At 38.9% G+C, this 19,091-nt stretch overlaps 2 protein-coding genes across 4 annotated transcripts; both read left to right on the forward strand.

The window, feature by feature from the left end:
* Positions 1-1,595: 1,595 nt before the first annotated feature.
* LOC133723707 (protein NRT1/ PTR FAMILY 5.13-like) lies at positions 1,596-15,043 on the forward strand. 3 transcript variants are annotated; one of them, XR_009853204.1, is made up of 5 exons: positions 1,596-1,641; positions 1,765-1,905; positions 2,060-2,280; positions 5,103-5,227; positions 5,336-5,891. XR_009853204.1 is itself a non-coding variant. In XM_062150586.1 (4 exons), exons 2-4 carry the CDS (start codon positions 1,815-1,817, stop codon positions 14,826-14,828), a joined length of 1,599 nt encoding a protein of 532 aa, XP_062006570.1. In that variant the 5' UTR covers positions 1,596-1,641; positions 1,765-1,814; the 3' UTR covers positions 14,829-15,043. The 3 variants fall into 3 exon arrangements, 2 of the variants coding, with proteins under 2 accessions (XP_062006570.1, XP_062006571.1); XM_062150586.1 differs by lacking the exons at positions 5,103-5,227; positions 5,336-5,891 and adding an exon at positions 13,542-15,043; XM_062150587.1 differs by lacking the exons at positions 5,103-5,227; positions 5,336-5,891 and adding an exon at positions 13,542-15,043 and having other exon boundaries at positions 1,606-1,641; positions 1,762-1,905.
* A 48-nt stretch (positions 15,044-15,091) lies between these two features.
* Positions 15,092-18,546, forward strand: LOC133722991 (uncharacterized). The gene is made up of 5 exons (XM_062149827.1): positions 15,092-15,113; positions 15,270-15,671; positions 15,922-16,119; positions 18,331-18,448; positions 18,537-18,546. Exons 1-5 carry the CDS (start codon positions 15,092-15,094, stop codon positions 18,544-18,546), a joined length of 750 nt encoding a protein of 249 aa, XP_062005811.1.
* The last annotated feature ends 545 nt before the right edge of the window (positions 18,547-19,091 follow it).

The raw sequence follows: 19,091 nt of genomic DNA on the forward strand, positions 1-19,091 counted from the left end.
GAAATGCACAAACAAGTCGAAGATTTTGACGGTAACGGAGGAGCTAGCGGTTTGAGATCTATCGGTCCTTTGACTGAAGGAGAGATGGAGAGATAAGGCTGAGGGAGGTTTAGACTCGGAAGTCAAAACCAACAAAAAATTCAGAAGTCTCCTTTCACATCACTTTCAGAAACAAAAACAAAACTTAAGTCGATTTTGTAAAACTTAACAATTAATTGGCGTCACTTTCAAAAACAGAATTTATATTACTTAAACAATTAATTAATTGGCGTCAGTTTCATAAAAAAAACTTCTTCTTTTTTGTATTATTTTTTTTTTTTTTGGGTCTGAGCCTTTGTAAAACAATTAATTAACGTCATCTTCAAAAACAAAACTTATGTCACCTTTTTATCATTTTTTTTTTTGGGTCTGAGTCTTTGTGTTACTTAACAGTTAATTGGCGTCACTTTTAAAAAACAAAACTTACGTCGTCTTTATATTACTTTTTTTTCGCGTCTGAGTCTTTGTATTACTTAACAATTAATTGGCGTCATTTAAAAAAAAAATACAAAATTTATGTCATCTTTGTATTACTTTTTTTTTATCTGAGTTTTTTTTTAATTAAATTAACAACTTATATATAGCAACTAACCTATTGTTAATCGAACTTACGGCCTCTCACTTATAAAATTGAGACTTATGATACTTGGCTTTTGGGTTTGAGTCTTTGTATTACTTTTTTTTTTAATATTGAGACTATGTATTATTTAACAGTTAGTGATAATTTCTGTTTATAAGTTCAGAGTTCAAATCGAACAAAAAAAAAAGAATTATATATAGGGTTTTTTCACCAACAGTGTTCGAATAGTTAGGTGATTTTCAAGATAATACCTGAACTTAAAGTTACCAATGTGATACATGGACTCATTTTTCTTATCAACATTGTAGCTCTATCCATTTGCTGTCACGGAGGCGTTAAAATGAACGTGCTACGCATATGATTTGATTTTCAAGGATAAAATTATCTTCTTACCAATTTAAAAAAAAAATTAAAAGAAAAACTGCTTTTGTTAATAAAATATAATTATTATTTAATAAATTTCTCTTTTTTTCATTTTCTGGAAGCCTCACTCGCCGGAGATCTGAAATCGGCGATGGAGTGTGCCGCCGATCCTTTCGTTGACATCAACTTCGTCAGTCACCAAAATCAAGGAGGACTGAGGTGTTGTTCTGAGACAAATCGGCGAGCGAAGTCCAAGTTGGTTACGAGTCGTTCGCTCTCACTCTCTCGGCCAACAACGACTTCGTTTTCGGAAATGGCTTGATGGGGTGGATTCGTTGAAGAATAATGTAAAGAGTTTAGGGAGAGTGAGGTGTTTTGATGGGGTTGAAGAATAAGGTAAAAAGTTTAGGAGGCCAATGTCAAAGGCGGCAAGAAAAAAAAATGATTTAAAAAATAAAATAGATATTGAATGAAAATCACCTAAATGTCTAGATACGTACTGTTGATGGAAAAAAAGAAAAAAAAACCTTAAATATATGTATATCATATTTTTATAAGCCTATATAAAGACCATTGCATCAGGCTCATGGTTCTCATCTTCTCCTTGCACTGTCTGCCATATACTTTTGCAAGATTTTAACGTTTGTTTTTGGTGGGAGGTAGGCATGCAATCTGTTTGAAATTTTGTACTTGGTGCTTTTGTTACTACTATAAAATACATAATTATGGCTACTGTCGGTACGTAGCTGATGATTGTATGTTTTGTTTGGAGAATAAAGCAGGCCGGCGTGCTTCACTTCTTCCATCGATCCATTTGAAGATATATCACACGATGCCCGCAATAGTGAGGGCGGTCTTACGTTCAGTGAGAGACTGGTTCAGAAAGTACCTCTACTTTTCCTGGCCTACAGTATGCATCCGGGGTACGTATTTACTAATCGTCTAATCTGATTTGATATTCATGCCTTGATAAATTCTGGAAGCAATAGTTCTGAATTATGTTTGGTGTTTCAAAATCTCCAATATATAGCTTCTGTAATTTCTTCTGTGTTCCTTGTGATACCATAAAATGCACAGGTTTGGTTTTCAGCCATAGCTTCGCAAACCATGCCATAGTCTCTATATTGATAACGTACCTCTCGTATATGTGGGAGCATCCACATTCTCAAATAGCTACTGTAATTTTGAATATCCAAGATGGGGTATCAGACATTATGGTGATTGTCCTTGCGCATATTCCACGCACGTACATGGGTTCTTTTAAAGTAATCGTCACCACCAATGCTACATATATTATAGTAAGTATCTCTTGGCTTTTACTTGGCTCATATCCGACGCTTCATTAAGCAATTTTACCTACTTATACTTGTGATAGCACTAAAACAAACTTGCAAAATTTAATTAACTCATAAGTTGTGGCTTGTTCATAATTGCACTGAGACCGTTTTGAATCCAAAACTCTACACGAAGTGACAAAATTTCAATAATAGTTCATCAAAAGATTTTGAAAAAAATACTAATTAAAATTGGTGATTACAAGCCCAATTTTATTGAATTTAGAAGGGCAAAAGCACAAGATTAGGGTGTTTACATGGAGGCAAAATGAGATAATTTAGAGTGTTAAATTCATAAAGGTAAAATGACATTTTTTTTTTTCATTTCAAATGAAAGATTAAGCGATATTAACCTCTTCAATGCAGAAATATTGTCTCATCCTCAACCCCTAAGAAGAAGGGTTTGACCGACTCTAAAAACCCACCCCCAATCTCCATATTTTATTTAATAATAAAAATAATAAATACATAAAAAATTGGGGGACCAAACCAAAACCCAGCCGTGATAAATGAGGAAGCTAGAGACAAACCCTCTCCTCATACGTCATAAAAAAAAGGACTAAATTCAGTTTAGTCCCTCGAACTTTAGGGCTAAAATCACTTTGGTCCCTGACTTTTTTTTTGAATCACGATGGTCCCTGCAGTTCCAATTTCCATTACCCGAGTCCAAAATTTGACTTTGACTTGAAACATGACGTCATACGCTGACTTGGCCCCGACATCAGGGCCCACTTTGCAGAAATTGGTCCTCAATTTGGACAAAATGTCCAAACTACCCTCATCTCCTCTCTCCTCTCTCCTCTCCTAAATCCCACAACCCTCTCTCTAACCCCAAAAACCCGGACCTCTTTGCAGCTCTGCTCAACCGCCACCAGGAGCGCAACCCATTCCTCCTCTCAATCCTCTTCACCATCAAAACCAGTCTCCGACTACACTCTCTCTCTCTCTCTGTTCTCCCTCATCTTCCAATCTCCCTAAACCCACCATCTCTGTACTCTCCAGAGGCATTCCCACCACCAGCAAAACCAGATTTCACTACATCTTCGCCACCCAAAATCAAAATCGTAAAAAGCATCCAATCCAACCCGACCTTGTGATAAAACCCAGATGAGCCATCTTCAAATCACTGCAAAATCCAGCAGCAGAAACCAGAAATCCACACCAGAAAAAAAAAAAAAAAAAAACCCAGAAATTCACATCAAATCCGACGACCCTGTGATTGAAATTTCTGCAATTCTTCGAAACGTAATCAGATCGACGACCGATTGCTCCTCACGATATCCTTCCCACCATCGCCGCTGTGCACAGTAACTACACGGTGGTCAGCCACTGCTCAAAACCTAACTTTCTTCAAATCTCATCCAAACTCAAATTCAAGTATACAGAGAGGTAAAGCTCGAAGAATTGACCAACTTTCATACCTGAGTTGAAATCAAAGGTAGCCGGAAAAGGAAGAAAACCCACCGTGAAACCCCTACACCATCTCCTTCGATTCTCATTCATGCTTCGTTTTTGGGACAATCCGATACGATAGGGACGTCCACGATATCGAGAGGAAGCTTCGGCTATCGGTGAGTCGTCACGAACTGGCCGAAATCGAAAAATTTGCCGGCGAACCTGAGAAGCTTTCGGGCTTCGATTCTCTTTCAGCGGAGCTCTTCTGTGAAAACCAAAGTGGAATGAGAGCAGTGTCGAGAGGAAGTTGTGGCCACCGGTGTGTCGTCGGCGGGGATGGTGGTGACGGCGGCGGTGATTACCTCGGAGATGACGGGGTTGGAGAGGGAAACGTCATCGTTTCGGGAGATGGGGGTTTGGTGGCGGTAGTTGAAGTGGTGGGAATGGGAGTGGGAGAGGCGGGTGTAGAGGAAAGGAGGAGAAGGAGGAGGGCGGAGATCATGGCTCAGATCAGATTTTGGGTTATGCGAATCGGGAGACAGAGAGAGAGCGCAAGAGAGAGAGAAGAAAAGAGAGAAAATGAAGAGAAAAAATAGGAAAAAAAAAATTAGAAATTAGATTAAATTGAAATGACCATTTTGCCCTTCTTTGGGTGTTTAAAATCAGAAAAGTGGGCCCCTATGTTGGCTCCAACTCAGCACATGACTTCATCTTTCGAGTCAAAGTCAAATTTTGGACTAGGTTGATGGAAATTGGAACTGCAGGGACCATCGTGATTAAAAAAAAAAGTCAGGGACCAAAGTGATTTTAGCCCTAAAGTTCAAGGGACTAAACTGAATTTAGTCCTAAAAAAAATTAAAAAAAAAAAAAAACTCTTTCCATACACTAATAAGAATGAAAAAAATATATAAAAAAAATGGCCGGATTACAAGGTAAATCAAACTAAAGAGATGGAACACAAATAACATTTAACAAAAACTCTAAGATACCGCATAAGACAAATTATGCTCATATGGGCCATCAACGAAGGCAGGCAAAAACTCCCACAAGCTAGAACCACAATTAAGTGCAACATGATTTGCAAGCGATTGCTACAGCATTGTCTTCTCCATAAGTACTAGTGACTCTAAATTGAATCATACTGTGAAGTATAAACAATTATTCCACACCATCCATCCGTAATCTCCACTGAACCAGTTTCTAATTCTTAAAATACTGAACTACTAGAGAGGAATCAGTTTCAAGTCATATGTCAGTCTATCTTTTTGCCCAAGTAATCCACAAAGCTTCAATAACTGTCAATACCACCACATCAATTGCATTCAAAACTTCTCTCATGGTCTCTAAATATATCCCCCAAACCTGTTTTTTTTTTTTTTTTGATACGTAAGGAAGAACCTTAAATACTTAGGCCACGCGGGCCTCCACAGTTTACAGAGTCAAACAAAATAGCTCTAGAGACCGCAGGTGGAAAGCGATTAACCCACCAAATACGATCGGAATGAGAGTGGCCAAGGTTAGTAACAGAATCAGCAGCAAAATTTGTCTCTCTAAACACATGTTTAAATGTGATGGTAGAAAACGAAGCAGCTAGAATTCTGACATCCCGAATGATTTTCCGCAGCCGCCAAGGTGGGTGAGAGACTCCATTGACAGCATCAATGACAAGTTTTGAGTCTCCCTCAACCTCAAGGGACTGAAATCCCCTATCCTTCGCAGTAGCAAGACTATCACGTAAAGCGATTGCCTCCACCATCGGTACAGTCGCATGACCCGAGTTTGTCGCACTTGCCAGAATTGGGTTTCCAAAATGATCTCTGAAGATAAAGCCCGATGCAGCAGCACCTGATTTGACAGATCCATCAAAATTAACCTTGATTGTATTTTGCGGAGGTGGATACCAACGAATGTGGGCTGGTGTTTGGTTGGAAGAGATCGGTGTTGAAGCTTGCAGATCATTTTCCGACGTCTGAAGAACAGCCTGTGAGGCTGACACAACAGTGCAACCTGTTGTGTCCGGATCACAAAAAGAACTATCAGTATCAACCTTCAACAAATTAATATATTGTAAGGAAATTCCGTTCCACTTGAATAACTTTCGAGCTTTTAAACTCAAGGAACAGAGCCCAAGTATATTAAACATGTTATGCATTCTCATTGTAGTATTGCATGGAACAAACTGAAACTCAAGGACTAGTTGAGGATTTTTTTTTTTTTGAGTCCCACTTTTCGATCATATTTTCACAAATCAATCGTTAGATGTTTAGATATTCATGTGTAGATCATTTATGCAATTTTTAAACCAAATTGAAAATCGTTAAAGAATTCATATCGTGATTTATCAAGTATGAACATAAACAGTTCATATTTGACAGATTTGGTTCGTCCATTGATTTAATCTAATTTGATATCTTAACGATTAACAATTTGAAAAAAAAAATCTCAAAAGTGATCTACTCATGTATGTATAAACATTTAAATATTTATTTGCCGTAATATAATCAAAAATTAAGTCTACCAAACCGTTGATTAGAAAGTCTTGAAATAGTCCTCATTAAAATAGCTTCATGCATGTATGAATGTATGGTTAACAATTCATTATGATTTGAGTCAATTCAATACGATACATTTTCTCTATCAAATTACTTCTCCAGCTCTAGATCTATTAGTCTATCTCTTTAATTACATCTCTTTCATCATCTTATCCTATTTACAGGTGCCCCAAAATAATGACAATTCCGTAATAACTGCAACTTGTTTTTATTCTTGCAAACAAGTCTTTCGTCTTTTATTTCTTCTTGTTTTGGACCCCCATTTATAGAACGTACCCATTTCATACTTAGCAAGTTGATATGTGACAATATAATTAACTTATGAATAGTTTTTTTTTTAAGGGTTACCTAGCCGTCTGCTAGGGTTTGAGAACGGAAGCATCTGCCTCCTGATTCTCACGTAGGATTAGGGTTTTCCTCATTTCTTTTGTTCCTCTACCAACTATGGCGGAGGAGATGGCGACACGTTTGTCAGCAACGCTGGCTTTAACGTAGGCAGTAGTGGTGGATTTTGGATCGCTGGGTTCGGCAGCGGTGGCAGAGGATGGATACTATCTGGTGGGTCATATGTTATCCAAGAAACCTAATGATGAGACGAGCCTACCGGGTTTGATAGCGATCTTCTGGGGGATGCAGAACAGGCTGGTAATCATGGCTCACGAAGGAGACAAGTTTGTTCTCCGTTTCAAAATCCGTGAGGAATGCAATCGTATTCTTCACGGGGGTCGTGGCATTTTGGGGGTAGGATGCTTGTGCTTTGGGAGTATGATGGTCTGAGTGCCATGGAGGCGGTGCCATTGCATATGGTGGAGACTTGGGTGGGAATCAAAGGGCTACCTCCACGTCTGAGAACGGAGGAAACCCTAATTCTCATAGGATCTTCAATGGGAAGGTTTCTGAAGGTGGACACACTACCACTGCAGCGTGGGGCGGCATAACAGAAATTCCGGGGCCAGATTAATGTCAGGCGCGTCTATGGACTACTCGAGGATTCACTTTTAAGGCTGGGATCTCGGCAGAGGTGCAGATCCGTTATGAGAAGTTTAAAGGCTTATGTAGGGACTACGGGCTGTTTTCTCATGACGTGGAAGGCTGTGATAAGTTTCTGATGATCCAGCGAGAGAAGCAGGTTCTGGCGGTGGCCCTGGCAATGGCGGCACCGTTCTTGGGGGCGTCGTCCTCTGGTTTGATTGGTAATGAATCGCCGGCGTCTCGGGGTAAGGAGAAACAGGTCTTGGAAGCGGCTGCAGCAAAGGTTACGAACCCTAGCGGAGACAAGGTGAAAGGGCAGAGTAGCCCAGTGGTGGGTGGCCTAGCTTTGAGTCGTTTGTTTAAGACTGCTGATTTGGAAGCTATCCCAAGTTGGAATTCTGTTGTTGCCTCCAGGGGAACAGTGGAACCTCCATCGGCGGTGGAACTGGCTTCACCGGTTTCACCTCCTAATTTATCGGGGAGTTGCCGTGAAGCCCAGTCTGAATTGGTTAGGGTTGGCAAGAAGGCTAAGCTGGGGGAGGGAGTTGTCTCGGAGCCATTGACCTTTGAACCGGGCTTCGATCTTCCAAATACTAATGGGATGATCTACCTATCCCCAAAGAAGCAGGGACGGCCCAAAGGTAGCAGAAATTTAGCAAAGGCTGGGCTAGGGATGCCAAAGCCTAAAAAGAAGAGGTTTCCCAAGAAGACTGGGGAATCCAAGGAGATGGAGGTGGGGGTGAGTTCATCTTCCTCAAAGCCATTGGAAGGCCATTGGGTCCGAGGTCGGAGAAACAGTGGATGGGGCCAATCCTCCGGAATTGGCATCAGGAGCAAATAAAGTTTGAGAAAAGTCGCCCCTTGTAGTATCTTTGCTTTTGATATTCTCTTAGATAGTGCAGGGTGTTGTATGGATATGTGTTAAGCTTCTTAGCCATAAAAGGTTGAATTACTTAGGTAATGACTCTATCTGATAGCTCTACTGAGAGGGTCATTATGTGTAATTTTGCTGAACTTCAATATTAGTTGACTATTTCTCTAAAAAAAAAAATATAATTAACTTATGAATTAATATACAATTTAATTAATCTGAAGTACTACTAAGTAGTACTAGCTAGCTAAGTATGAAATGGGTACGTTATTCAAAAAACAAAAAAAAAAAGTAGTACTAGCTTGCTAATTGTTTCTTATCAATTAGTAAGCTAATGGGTTCACTAATTAACTTATGAATTAATTTACAATTTAATTAATCTGAAGTAGTACTAGCTAAGTATGAAATGGGTACGTTGTTCAAAAAAAAAAAATCCAGTACTAGCTTGCTAATTGTTTCTTATCAATTAGTAAGCTAATGGGTTCACTAATTAATTACATTAATTGGTACCTTATCAATTTCATTAGTCACTATACACAAGTATCAAGATATTAAGGCGTGCTCTTGCTAGATATCAATTTCACCTTATTGCCGTATTGGTGTCCATTGAATACTTGTATTGTGTGTGACCCTTTAAGTTTTTTTTTGGCAAACAACTAGAAACTGTTACACAAGGACAGCTAGGCCTTCCAGAAGCCAACAAAAGTAGACAACAGAGCCCAAAGGGCCCAAACAAAAAAAGAAAAACAACAAACATAGTGGGCCTAAACCAGGCAAGCCAACACAGTTGCCGACAACGAAGAAGAACCAGCAGCGCCGCCGCACGGTAGAGCACAGCCACCAGCAGCAACATCCAACTGGAACGAGAGATTGTTGAGGGGATCGATGGCGGTTCTGAAGTACCCATCCGCCAAATTTCCAGATACAAAAGTCAAAAGCACATAACTCAAACCATCTCCAACAAGAAGATCTTCATCTGCCAAGAAATCAACCAGATAGCCTAGTTGAAAAGAGAGAGAGGTGAGATCCAGAAAAGGATCTAAGGGACAGGCACCCAAAGGGTACTCAGTTCCTTGTAGCATCACCGGGTGCACTAACGGGCAACTCCCGTTTTGAGATGAGCTCCGAGGAGCATATTTACAGGTCATGGCAGTAGGCTTAGGATAAGCATCACCGGAGATAGCGATGCACATGTAAAGGGACGGGTTTGAGGGGAAACAAAGTAGATCTGGAAAATATTTGGTCAGGAACATGAGAAACAAACCAAGAAATCCATAAGGAAAGAAACAACAAGGGAGACCCAACTGAAAGGAAAAAACAGAGGAAGGCAAAGAGAGGCACATGGCCACAGATCGGAGAGAAACTCCGGGCAAAAGCGCCCCTGGTGGGCGGGGCTGTGTGCCACCGACTGTCAAGGTGGGAAGAAGCCTCATGGAGAGGGAAAAAGTATCTCCCCCAACTTTCAAGCCAAAGATCCAGATCGGAGTGATCTAGATCTGGCAAGAAAGGGGGGGAGAAGGGGGAAAGCTGGAAAGCTGGGTTTGTTAGAGAGAAGGCAGAGTCTCTCTCTCTAAAAGCTGGGGTTGTGACCCTTTAAGTTTGAATACTTGTATTGTATGTGACCCTTTAAGTTTGAATACTTGTATTGTATGTGACCCTTTAAGTGTGAGCTATCGTCATCGTGCTTTTTTACCTTTTTAGTTCTGTTTACAAAACTCTGTTGTTTATGATTCTTGTACTTTTTCATTGAATAATAGAAGAAAGTAGGAGCTCATATCACTAGAATCATAGTAATTCTATAAACCAGTCCATGTATTTTAAGCTGAAAGACATTGTTGGCATGCATGGATCATTAGATAGTGATCCTAATAGATTCTCAGAAATTGGACTATATGGACAATCCTCTGACTAGGCTTACTGATCAAACAGTTCCATTTCTACAGATATATGTTAAGAAGGAAAGTATTCCCCATTGTTTTACTAATTTTGGATGATTTGGATGTCAAAATTTACCGTAGGCTGTAAGATCGAGGCTATAAGACATTACACATTATTTGTTTTGAAAGTCTGCTGCAAGTTAGTAACTAATGATAATGTATAATTAGTTATTGTTGTGTTATGTCTGAAATATACATATATAATTGCACGTATAATTAGCCTAAACACGTTTTGAATTCTTTTGAATTTAGATGTGGATTCATGATACGTGACCACCAATCACTTATTGTCAGATATAACTATTTCTTAGCTATTAGAACACACGCTAATAAAACAGGAATCCACAGACCATGGTTGACACCTAGCAGTATGCCGTGGATCTAAAATCCATAATCATCAATGAACCTAATTATTTCTGCAAGTGCAATCCAATAGAATACTTTTATCTTTCTCTGTCTTGATCTCACTATTAGGGTATGGATAGTTAGAAGTGAAACCCTTAATGTGATCATGCAATCATACTTTATCTGATTGTGAATCGATTAGATATAATTAGAAAACATCATCTATAATTGCTTTGTCCATAGACTTCGATTCAGGGGTGGATTCACATAGAGCCCAGATTAGACACTTGCCTAGACTGGGTTTTTGAGTTTACATTGATTTGGTGTAGGCAAGGTATGTGAAAATGGCAGAAATTAGGCAAAATCAAGGCAAAACAAGGTGAATTGGGGAAGAAAATGACAGAAATTGGGCAGAAACATGGCAAACCTAGGGCAAAATCTTCATAATTGCCTCCAGAATTAATCTATAGCTTCCCTCTAATTTTCTTCTCTTCCCCTCCTGCCATTGTCTTGCCTTACCTGAAAAAAATTTCTAGCTCCGCCCCTGCTTCAATTCACATCAAGTATTCATATAGGACGTCATTCTTCATGAGAAGATGATAGATTCCTTGTTGTACACGCAGTCATTCAACTCTAAAGTAAAGTAATAATCCTGAATGATATTTGTAATGCTTAGCAAGGCCATAGCATGTACGTGATGCTATCGAAGAATACCAACGCACCGATAAGCCACATGTGGTGCCTGAGGTCTAAGACCATCTCCAATGGAGTAGTCATTTGCCACATGGAATGTCTAACAGTAAGAAATGAAAGAGGAATTCACTCCAACAGATATGTCAAATCCTAAGTGAATTTGACATTTCAATTCCCAACCTCTTTTGTCTGTTCTTTTTTTATTCCTTCTATCTCCTTCTCTCTCGTCTCTCTCCCTTTCTTCTTATCCAAAACCAAATTAGAGAAAAGAGTGATAGCAGCCTTCAAATACGTACAATGACCACTTGCAATCCCAGTACTTTACAGTGACAAATTATAACAAACACAATAAGCTCCTTGTTCTTAGAAAACCCATGCCAAATCAAATTTCTCCAATCTCAATAAGCTTCTTAACCTGTACGACACATTTGAGTTTCGAAAACTCATTTCTCCAATTGCAACAAATCCAGTTTATTGCAATGACCAGTTTGCAAGAAACCCAGTTTTCAATCTCACATATATCCCCGATATGTCAAATCTGTCGTTGTTGGTGTCTGCGTTGGAGGTGGTGGCGGTGTCCTGATCAGAATGAGAGAAGAAATTATGGAATTCATAAGGAGAAGTGGTGAAGGAGATGAAGAATCATAAGGAGAAGAAGTCAAGGAGGAGGAGAGAAGAAAGAGATAAAAGAAAGTTAATTATTGGTAGGATTACTTTCAGTTTACCCCCTTAAGGTTTGGGAGTGTCATCATTTCACCCCCTCTACTTTCAATTTTGATTTTTTACCCCCCAAACTTTCCAATTTCAATCAGCCGTGTCCAATTTCTCCTATTCCGTCCAAATTGGACGTTAACTCTGACCTTTGAGGGCTAAAATGGTCATTTCAAGATAAAATAAATAAATAAAATTCCTTTTTTTTTTCTTTTCTGTTTTTTCATTCTTCTTCTTTTTTTTTTCTTTTTTTTTTTCTGTTTCTTCATTTTTTTTTTAATTTTGTCTTCAACCTATACACCACAAGTTATAATAGGTTTATAAAAACAAAAAAAAATACTCTAGGTGGTTGAAAGCCGCTCGCTGGTCTACGATATTTGTGATATATCTCCAATAAAGTGAAGAATTTTAGGATATATCCCTAATAAAGTGAAGAAATATCTGTAAAAAATAATTTTACACTTTATTTGTAAATAAATATCTGTAAAAAATGATTTTACACAGATATTTCTTCACTTTATTGGGGATATACAGATATTTACAAATAAAGTGTAAAATCATTTTTTACAGATATTTCTTTACTTTATTGGGGATATATCCTAAAATTCTTCACTTTATTGGAGATATATCACAAATATCGTAGACCAAAAATGATTTTACACAGATAGTTCTTCATTTTGTTGGGGATATACAGATATTTATTTACAGATAAAGTGTAAAATTATTTTTTACAGATATTTCTTCACTTTATTGGGGATATATCCTAAAATTCTTCACTTTATCGGAGATATATCACAAATATCGTAGACCAGCGAGCGGCTTTCAACCACCTAGAGTATTTTTTTTTTTTTTTATAAACCTATTATAACTTGTGGTGTATAGGTTGAAGACAAAATTATAAAAAATAAAAAAATAAAAAAAAAACAGAAAAAAAAAATTTATTTATTTATTATTTATTATTTTATTTTATTATTTAGTTTTTTTTGTCTTGAAATGACCATTTCAGACCTCAAAGGTCAGAGTTAACGTCCAATTTGAACGAAATAGGAGAAATTGGACACGGCTGATTGAAATTGGAAAGTTTGGAGGGTAAAAAATCAAAATTGAAAGTAGAGGGGGTGAAATGATGACACGCCCAAACCTCAGGGGGGTAAACTGAAATTAATCCTAAAATAATTTTAAAAAGTAATAAAGTATTGATATTGTTTGACACATCTATTGGAGAAGAAATTGAACAAAAATAACATTGCTACACCATCCTTCAAATTCAATTTTGACACACTTCAATTGACTATACTATTGGAGATGCTCTAAGGATTAGTTTGGATATGTTGCGACTTAAGAGATCTTGTTTGACGTGCATAAGCTTCATCCAAGATCTCTTGTTGTCAGGTCAGTTCAGTGACCTTCTACGCTTATAAGCACCCATACACTTGCCTTGGTGTCCCACAAACGCATGATCCGAGATCGACCGGCCATCTCCTCTATCAAGCAGACATAGTGGCATAGTGCTAGCTATGATAGTTTATTTTGGATCCCCATTGTCCGGTTAGTGATTCATCCGACTAGGAACCGTTTAAGGACATACAAACGACGAAGTAGGGCATGAGATGAGGTAGAGTTTACACGAAATGATTAGGGTTAGTGGAGGATGATAGGACTGATGTTTTATCTACAAATCTAAACTAGTGCATATATAGTATATATGTTTTCTTACTTTTTTTTTTATATCGATTATTCTTTTTGTAGGGTTTGATCCTGTTATGGCTTTCTGCTAAGTATATGAGCGTGGGCACTGCATCTAGAGTATTCTATGGAGCTATGGTACTAATAACATTGGGCGAATCTGGGCGGTGGGCTGTTTTGCAAGAATTTCTTGATGAACAATACTTAAGCGAACATAATCATGCAGAACTCCCATATGATGTAAACCAGGACAAGAAAGATGCTTTGTGGATGCTCCCTTGGTTTTTAGGTGCAGTGGTTCCTCCTTTCCTTTTAAAAACAACTTGGGCACAAATATTCTTAATTTCAACAATTGCAATGGGAGTTTCTTATTTAGTGTTCTTGTTGGGCTTCCCCTGTTACTTTATACACAATGTCAACAACAGTGAACAAAGCCAAGATGCTCGAACAGACGAAGTCAATCACTTGGATCAGGCACCAAGAGTCCTAGAACAAACAAGGTCAGGGAATGTACGGAGACTCATCAATATATTAAAGAAAAATGAACGTTTTCTGACAGAAACATTATCTATATGGTTAGCCTTCTTCCTTGCATACAGTGTTATAAGGGCAGCAGGAAGTACATTCTTTTTTCAACAAATGGATAACTTAAAAAACCCATTCAATAACTATGATCCTGCAGTCTATTTCAATCTGTTTTCCTCACTTGCAAAGTACGTGATCTCATTTCTCTGGAATCTAATTCCAAAGACATGGAAACCATCACGGCTGAGGATTTGGTGCGGAATGGCTTGTATTGTGCTTTGTTGTCTGGTTGCTTGGCAAGTAGAGATCCACAGGTTAGAAACCAGTTCAAATGCAAGCATCTTTTGGTTAGCCCCTCAGTTCTTCTTATTGGGAGTCATGGAAGGCCTAGCGGTGTATGGAATGATCGATTTTCTTGTTGATCGAGTGTCTGAAGGTGATAAAGTAATGGTTGGGTATTATGGATCCCACACCACTGGCTTGATCATAGGTATTGGAAAAATACTTGTTGGTCTCAGTGTTTTGGCGTTCAGAGGAAGGTGGTTTGATGATAACAACTTGGATGCGAGTCATCTTGATAAATATTACAAAGCATTAACAATCTTAACTTCTGTTGTCTTCTTCTTCTACTGTTGTATTGCCCTTTACTACTATTATACGAGGGAAGAATTACATGACCAGACTCCTTCACCAGTGACAACTGAGATGGTAAATCAGCCAAAGCCAAACCCGTCGCGACATTATCCTAGTGATGAAGTTACGGAGAAGGCTGATGAGAAGGCTGAAGACTTTGGGCAGCTTGTGAGTCAAATTTTTCAGTGTTAAGAGAATTATATAGATATCGCATGTGGTGTGGTAATTTGCTTATAGTTCAGCTGTGAGAATTAATAGTTGAGTGTTAAGTATATTTTTTTTACGTGTTTGAGAATGAAAAATAATTTCAATGTGTTTTCTAAACTACATGGAAAAAATATCTTGGTTGTGTGTAGTCCCAAAACAAAATAAATACTTGTAGCTAGTGCTTGGAAATGCTGTAGTGCTTGTGTTTTCTCTCATATAACCAACTCAGATTAGTTTTTAATTTGGCCATGTATAGAGTTGTTGCATCTAGTAGGTTTATAAAAATGAACTAGGATTTTTTTTGGGGAGTGAAATTTGCACCCCCAATATTACAATCTGCACCCCCTTCTTAATTTTTTAATATTTTCTGATGCCCTCTTATATTTGTTTCCCATATTACCCTTCTTCTTCAACCATTTTCTTCAGTCTCTCTCTCTCTCTCGTTGTCATCGAATCCCAAATCCCCAACTGCTGCATTCAGTGCCCGGAAGCCTCCTCCACGACTGACCCATCATCAAGGATGGCAAGCTCTACCTCATCTCAGCTCACGAACAGCTCTTGAAAAGCCGACCGGGGCTTTAGCTCTCTCTGTCTCCCAAAACCACAGAACTCGCCGAGTCGACTCGGACCCCAAAACCGGCCTCCGACTCGGTCCTCCCGAAGCCATGCAAGTGCTCTCCAACACTCGCAGGCTCTCCAGAGTCCTCAAATCTCCAATCTTCATCTTCTCCGAACGACTCCTCGCTCCCGACGCGCCCCTCGCCGAAGCTCCACGCGCTCGTCTCCAATGGCGGAAGCTCCTCACCACTCTCTCTCCCCAACCCTCTGGTAATCTCACCATTGCTGCTCAGATTCTTAGGTTTTCTTCTGGTGTCTCTATTTTGCAAGTGTAATTTATCAAAGTTGCAATCTCAGAAATTGTTTTACAGTGCAAATTACACACTAGGCTAAGAAATTGAGGCTTTGTTTGATGTTCTGAGGTTTCTGGAAATTGAGAATTGAATAGTTGTTATGAACTTACTGATTCTATACGATTCGAATGAGCCATTTCGTAACAATAGGATGCTGAATTTTGTAGGCATTACTCGAGGTTGTTGTCTTTCGCCGACGGAGCAACACTCGATGATGATTTCGCTTACAGAACGAAAAGAAAACCACTCGATTGACTCCACCCGGGTCCGTCGATTACAGTCCGGCCGTTCCTCTCTCGGCGAGTTCGTCGCCGTCGCTTCTTACGGCTCTCGTCCCTGGGACGGCGAGTTTCACCGTTTTGATGGTATTGAAAATGATTTGGGATTCGATGACAACGAGAGAGAGAGAGAGACTGAAGAAAAATGGTTGGAGAAGAAGGGTAATATGGGAAACAAATATAAGAGAGCATCAGAAAATATTAAAAAATTAAGAAGGGGGTGCAGATTGTAATATTGGGGGTGCAAATTTCACTCCCCTTTTTTTTTTTTTTTTGTAGAGAAATAAAATTTCATTTCAATAATTTCCAAGCCAGAACGGTGTATACATAAAAAATTCTAGATATGTGGCCAAAATCAGTGATCAAGTACTACGTGCTAGGAATAAATGCCACTCATTGCATCAATTTGATCGACTTATTCATCAAGCCCACATATTATAGAAGTCCCAGTGGTGTTTACTCGATCAATTGCTTATCATATAATTGTGCTCAATGACCGTTGGATGTAAATCCAATGGTGGAAAACAAAATGATTGAAAAAGTTACGATCAACTAAAGTTTTACTATTTTTAGAAATTTTCCTATAAATAGAAAAAATTTCAAAAAATTAAGAAATTCCAAACCTTCCATTTTCCTCAAGATATTTTCTCTCCAGAAAACCCTAACCCGACACAAATTGTACCGACTCGACCCTGCCATAAATCCTTCGTCCGGTAACGCACGACAATGCCACCGACCCAGACTGGCTCAGCTCGTGCTCCTCTCTTTCCTCGTGCCACTCAAGGCCAACGAAGATCACCATACGCCTCCAATCGGAGAGCGCCAATTTCTGTTATTTACAACTTGGATAGATTTCTCTCTTTCGGTCACGGCAGCGCTTGAAACCCATTGGATAAGATCTTCTTCTCCTCTTTGCAACCATGCTAGACTTGTAGATCGATTCGACGTATGGAGGTCGAATTTTGGATTTGAAGTTTCGGCCAGTGAGATCTTTCGAGGGAAACATATCTCGATCCTATCCGACTTAGACTTAGTGGTAGGTATAAGAATTGCTCTCATGTTATGATCTACAAGTTGAATGGTTCCGATCATGCTAGTTTTGAAGTTCACCGACAGTACGTGGGGCTCAACTCAGTTGTTTGTGGCGGCGCGTCCCACCTCTTTTGGAGTAGTTGGTTGCTCCATTAGCCTTCGTTCGTCAATATAAAATTTGGATGTGTTTAGTTTTACATGAACTCTATATTTTTTGGATTAATTAAGTTAATTTCATGAGGCGGCCTCGCTTGCCAATCAGTCGGTGGGTCTTAACAGATAGACCAGTAGGCCACCACCTTCCCTCTCCATGGTGCTCTAGAACGACGGTCTCCCATGCCCGCATGGAAATGACTCTTGAGTTGATTTTGTTTAGGATTTCCCTTTCTGGGTTTTTCCCCGTCTCTATGTCCTTCAGGGTATAGTGGGTGATTAAGCTTTTCTCTTTCCTTTGTGTACAATGTACACAAACGGTTCCGGTTCGACAGATTCGGTTCGTTCATGTAAATTGCAATTTTGGATGCCTTAACGATCACCAAACTGGCTGAAATTTTGCAGAGATGATTTATACATTAGGACCTAAAAACTGAACGGTTAAGATCAAAATATGTGATCGGAAAGTGGGTGAAAACCGGAAATCCGTACCCAAATTTCGGTACGGACGTCCGCAACTGAGAAAAATCCTATATATATATATATATTTCTAACTTTAAACACCTTTGTATTTGTTTTGTAATGAGTTGAGACCTTGTTAATTAGGAGCTTGACAAAAATATTTTGAGCAGAGTTTTGTGGTTTTGTATCTTAATGATTGGAGTTTATTTTATTGTTTATCATAAAATAATTGTTAGATGTGGAATCATATTTATTGAAATAAATATTGTTTTGAAATATATGAACTTAATCGTCAACGGTTCATACGTAGGTGAAAACTAAATTTTTGAGTTGAAATGATTTTTCGGTTCATACGTCGATCGAGTTTTGACAGATTGTGTTTTGGGTGTTTACGAGTACCATCGGAACCACCGTCTGCGGGGGCTTTTCTGGGCTTCTTGGTTTCATTGCGAAGTCGATTCCCAATGTAGAGCAGGAGTTGATAATCGGTGATGCTCAACCCCAAAGTTTCTGAAGTTGAATGCGAAATGGGTAAGCTATGCCGCCGTTGTGCCTCTACCACTGGCGGCGGTCAAAACTTCGTTTAGTCTGTTTCGGATTTAAATGTGCATTTGTTATGGATTAGTGATGCTTAGTGTACTAAAATTACAGAACTGATAGGGGGTTGTGGACACGATGATCAATCAGAGAATTTTCTCTCATTGGCTACATTCTGTCACTTCTGTGTCGTAGAAGTGAAGGTTGCTATTCGAAGACTATCCATGACTTGGTTAGTACGAGTTGAGCTAGATTCCTGCTAGTTGGTGAACTGAGGTTGTTGTTGCTATTGTAATTGATTTCTGTGAATTTGGCAATAGGTTGGAATGAAACCCAGAAAATTAATGTTTTGGGTGCCCTTAGTAGTTTTGGGTGCACCTAATATGAAATGGAATTAGTCCGATATTCGAATTATTCCAATATGGTCATGATTGGTCGGAATTCCGTATGTGGACGATAAAAATATGTTTAGTGAAATTGTTGGTCGCAAAGTAAAGGTTGGTCAAACTTTAGTCAAATCCTGATCAAACTAGGAAAGTTGGTAATCGTCGAGACTTTAAATGTTGTTCGACGGATTATTAACGATTATCATGTAGGACTTTGGACTTCAGTTATCTGAGGAACGGAAGATTCATGACTCTCGAATTTCATGAAAGATAAACATCGGAATTCAAGTAGGGATTCGGGACTCACTTGGTTAGTTGTTTTTTATATTTAATTAAATAGTGATGCATGATAACCTTTGTGGCTCGGTTATGTTAAAATGCAATGCATGCTAACCAAAACGTGAGAGATGTTGATGGCTTGAGAGCGAAGGGTGGCACTGACTTCCTTGGGTTCGATCCCCTTAACCTCCAAAGGGTTTGCTATACCGG

Source organism: Rosa rugosa, chromosome 7, assembly GCF_958449725.1.
Source record: "Rosa rugosa chromosome 7, drRosRugo1.1, whole genome shotgun sequence".
Lineage (NCBI taxonomy): Eukaryota > Viridiplantae > Streptophyta > Magnoliopsida > Rosales > Rosaceae > Rosa > Rosa rugosa.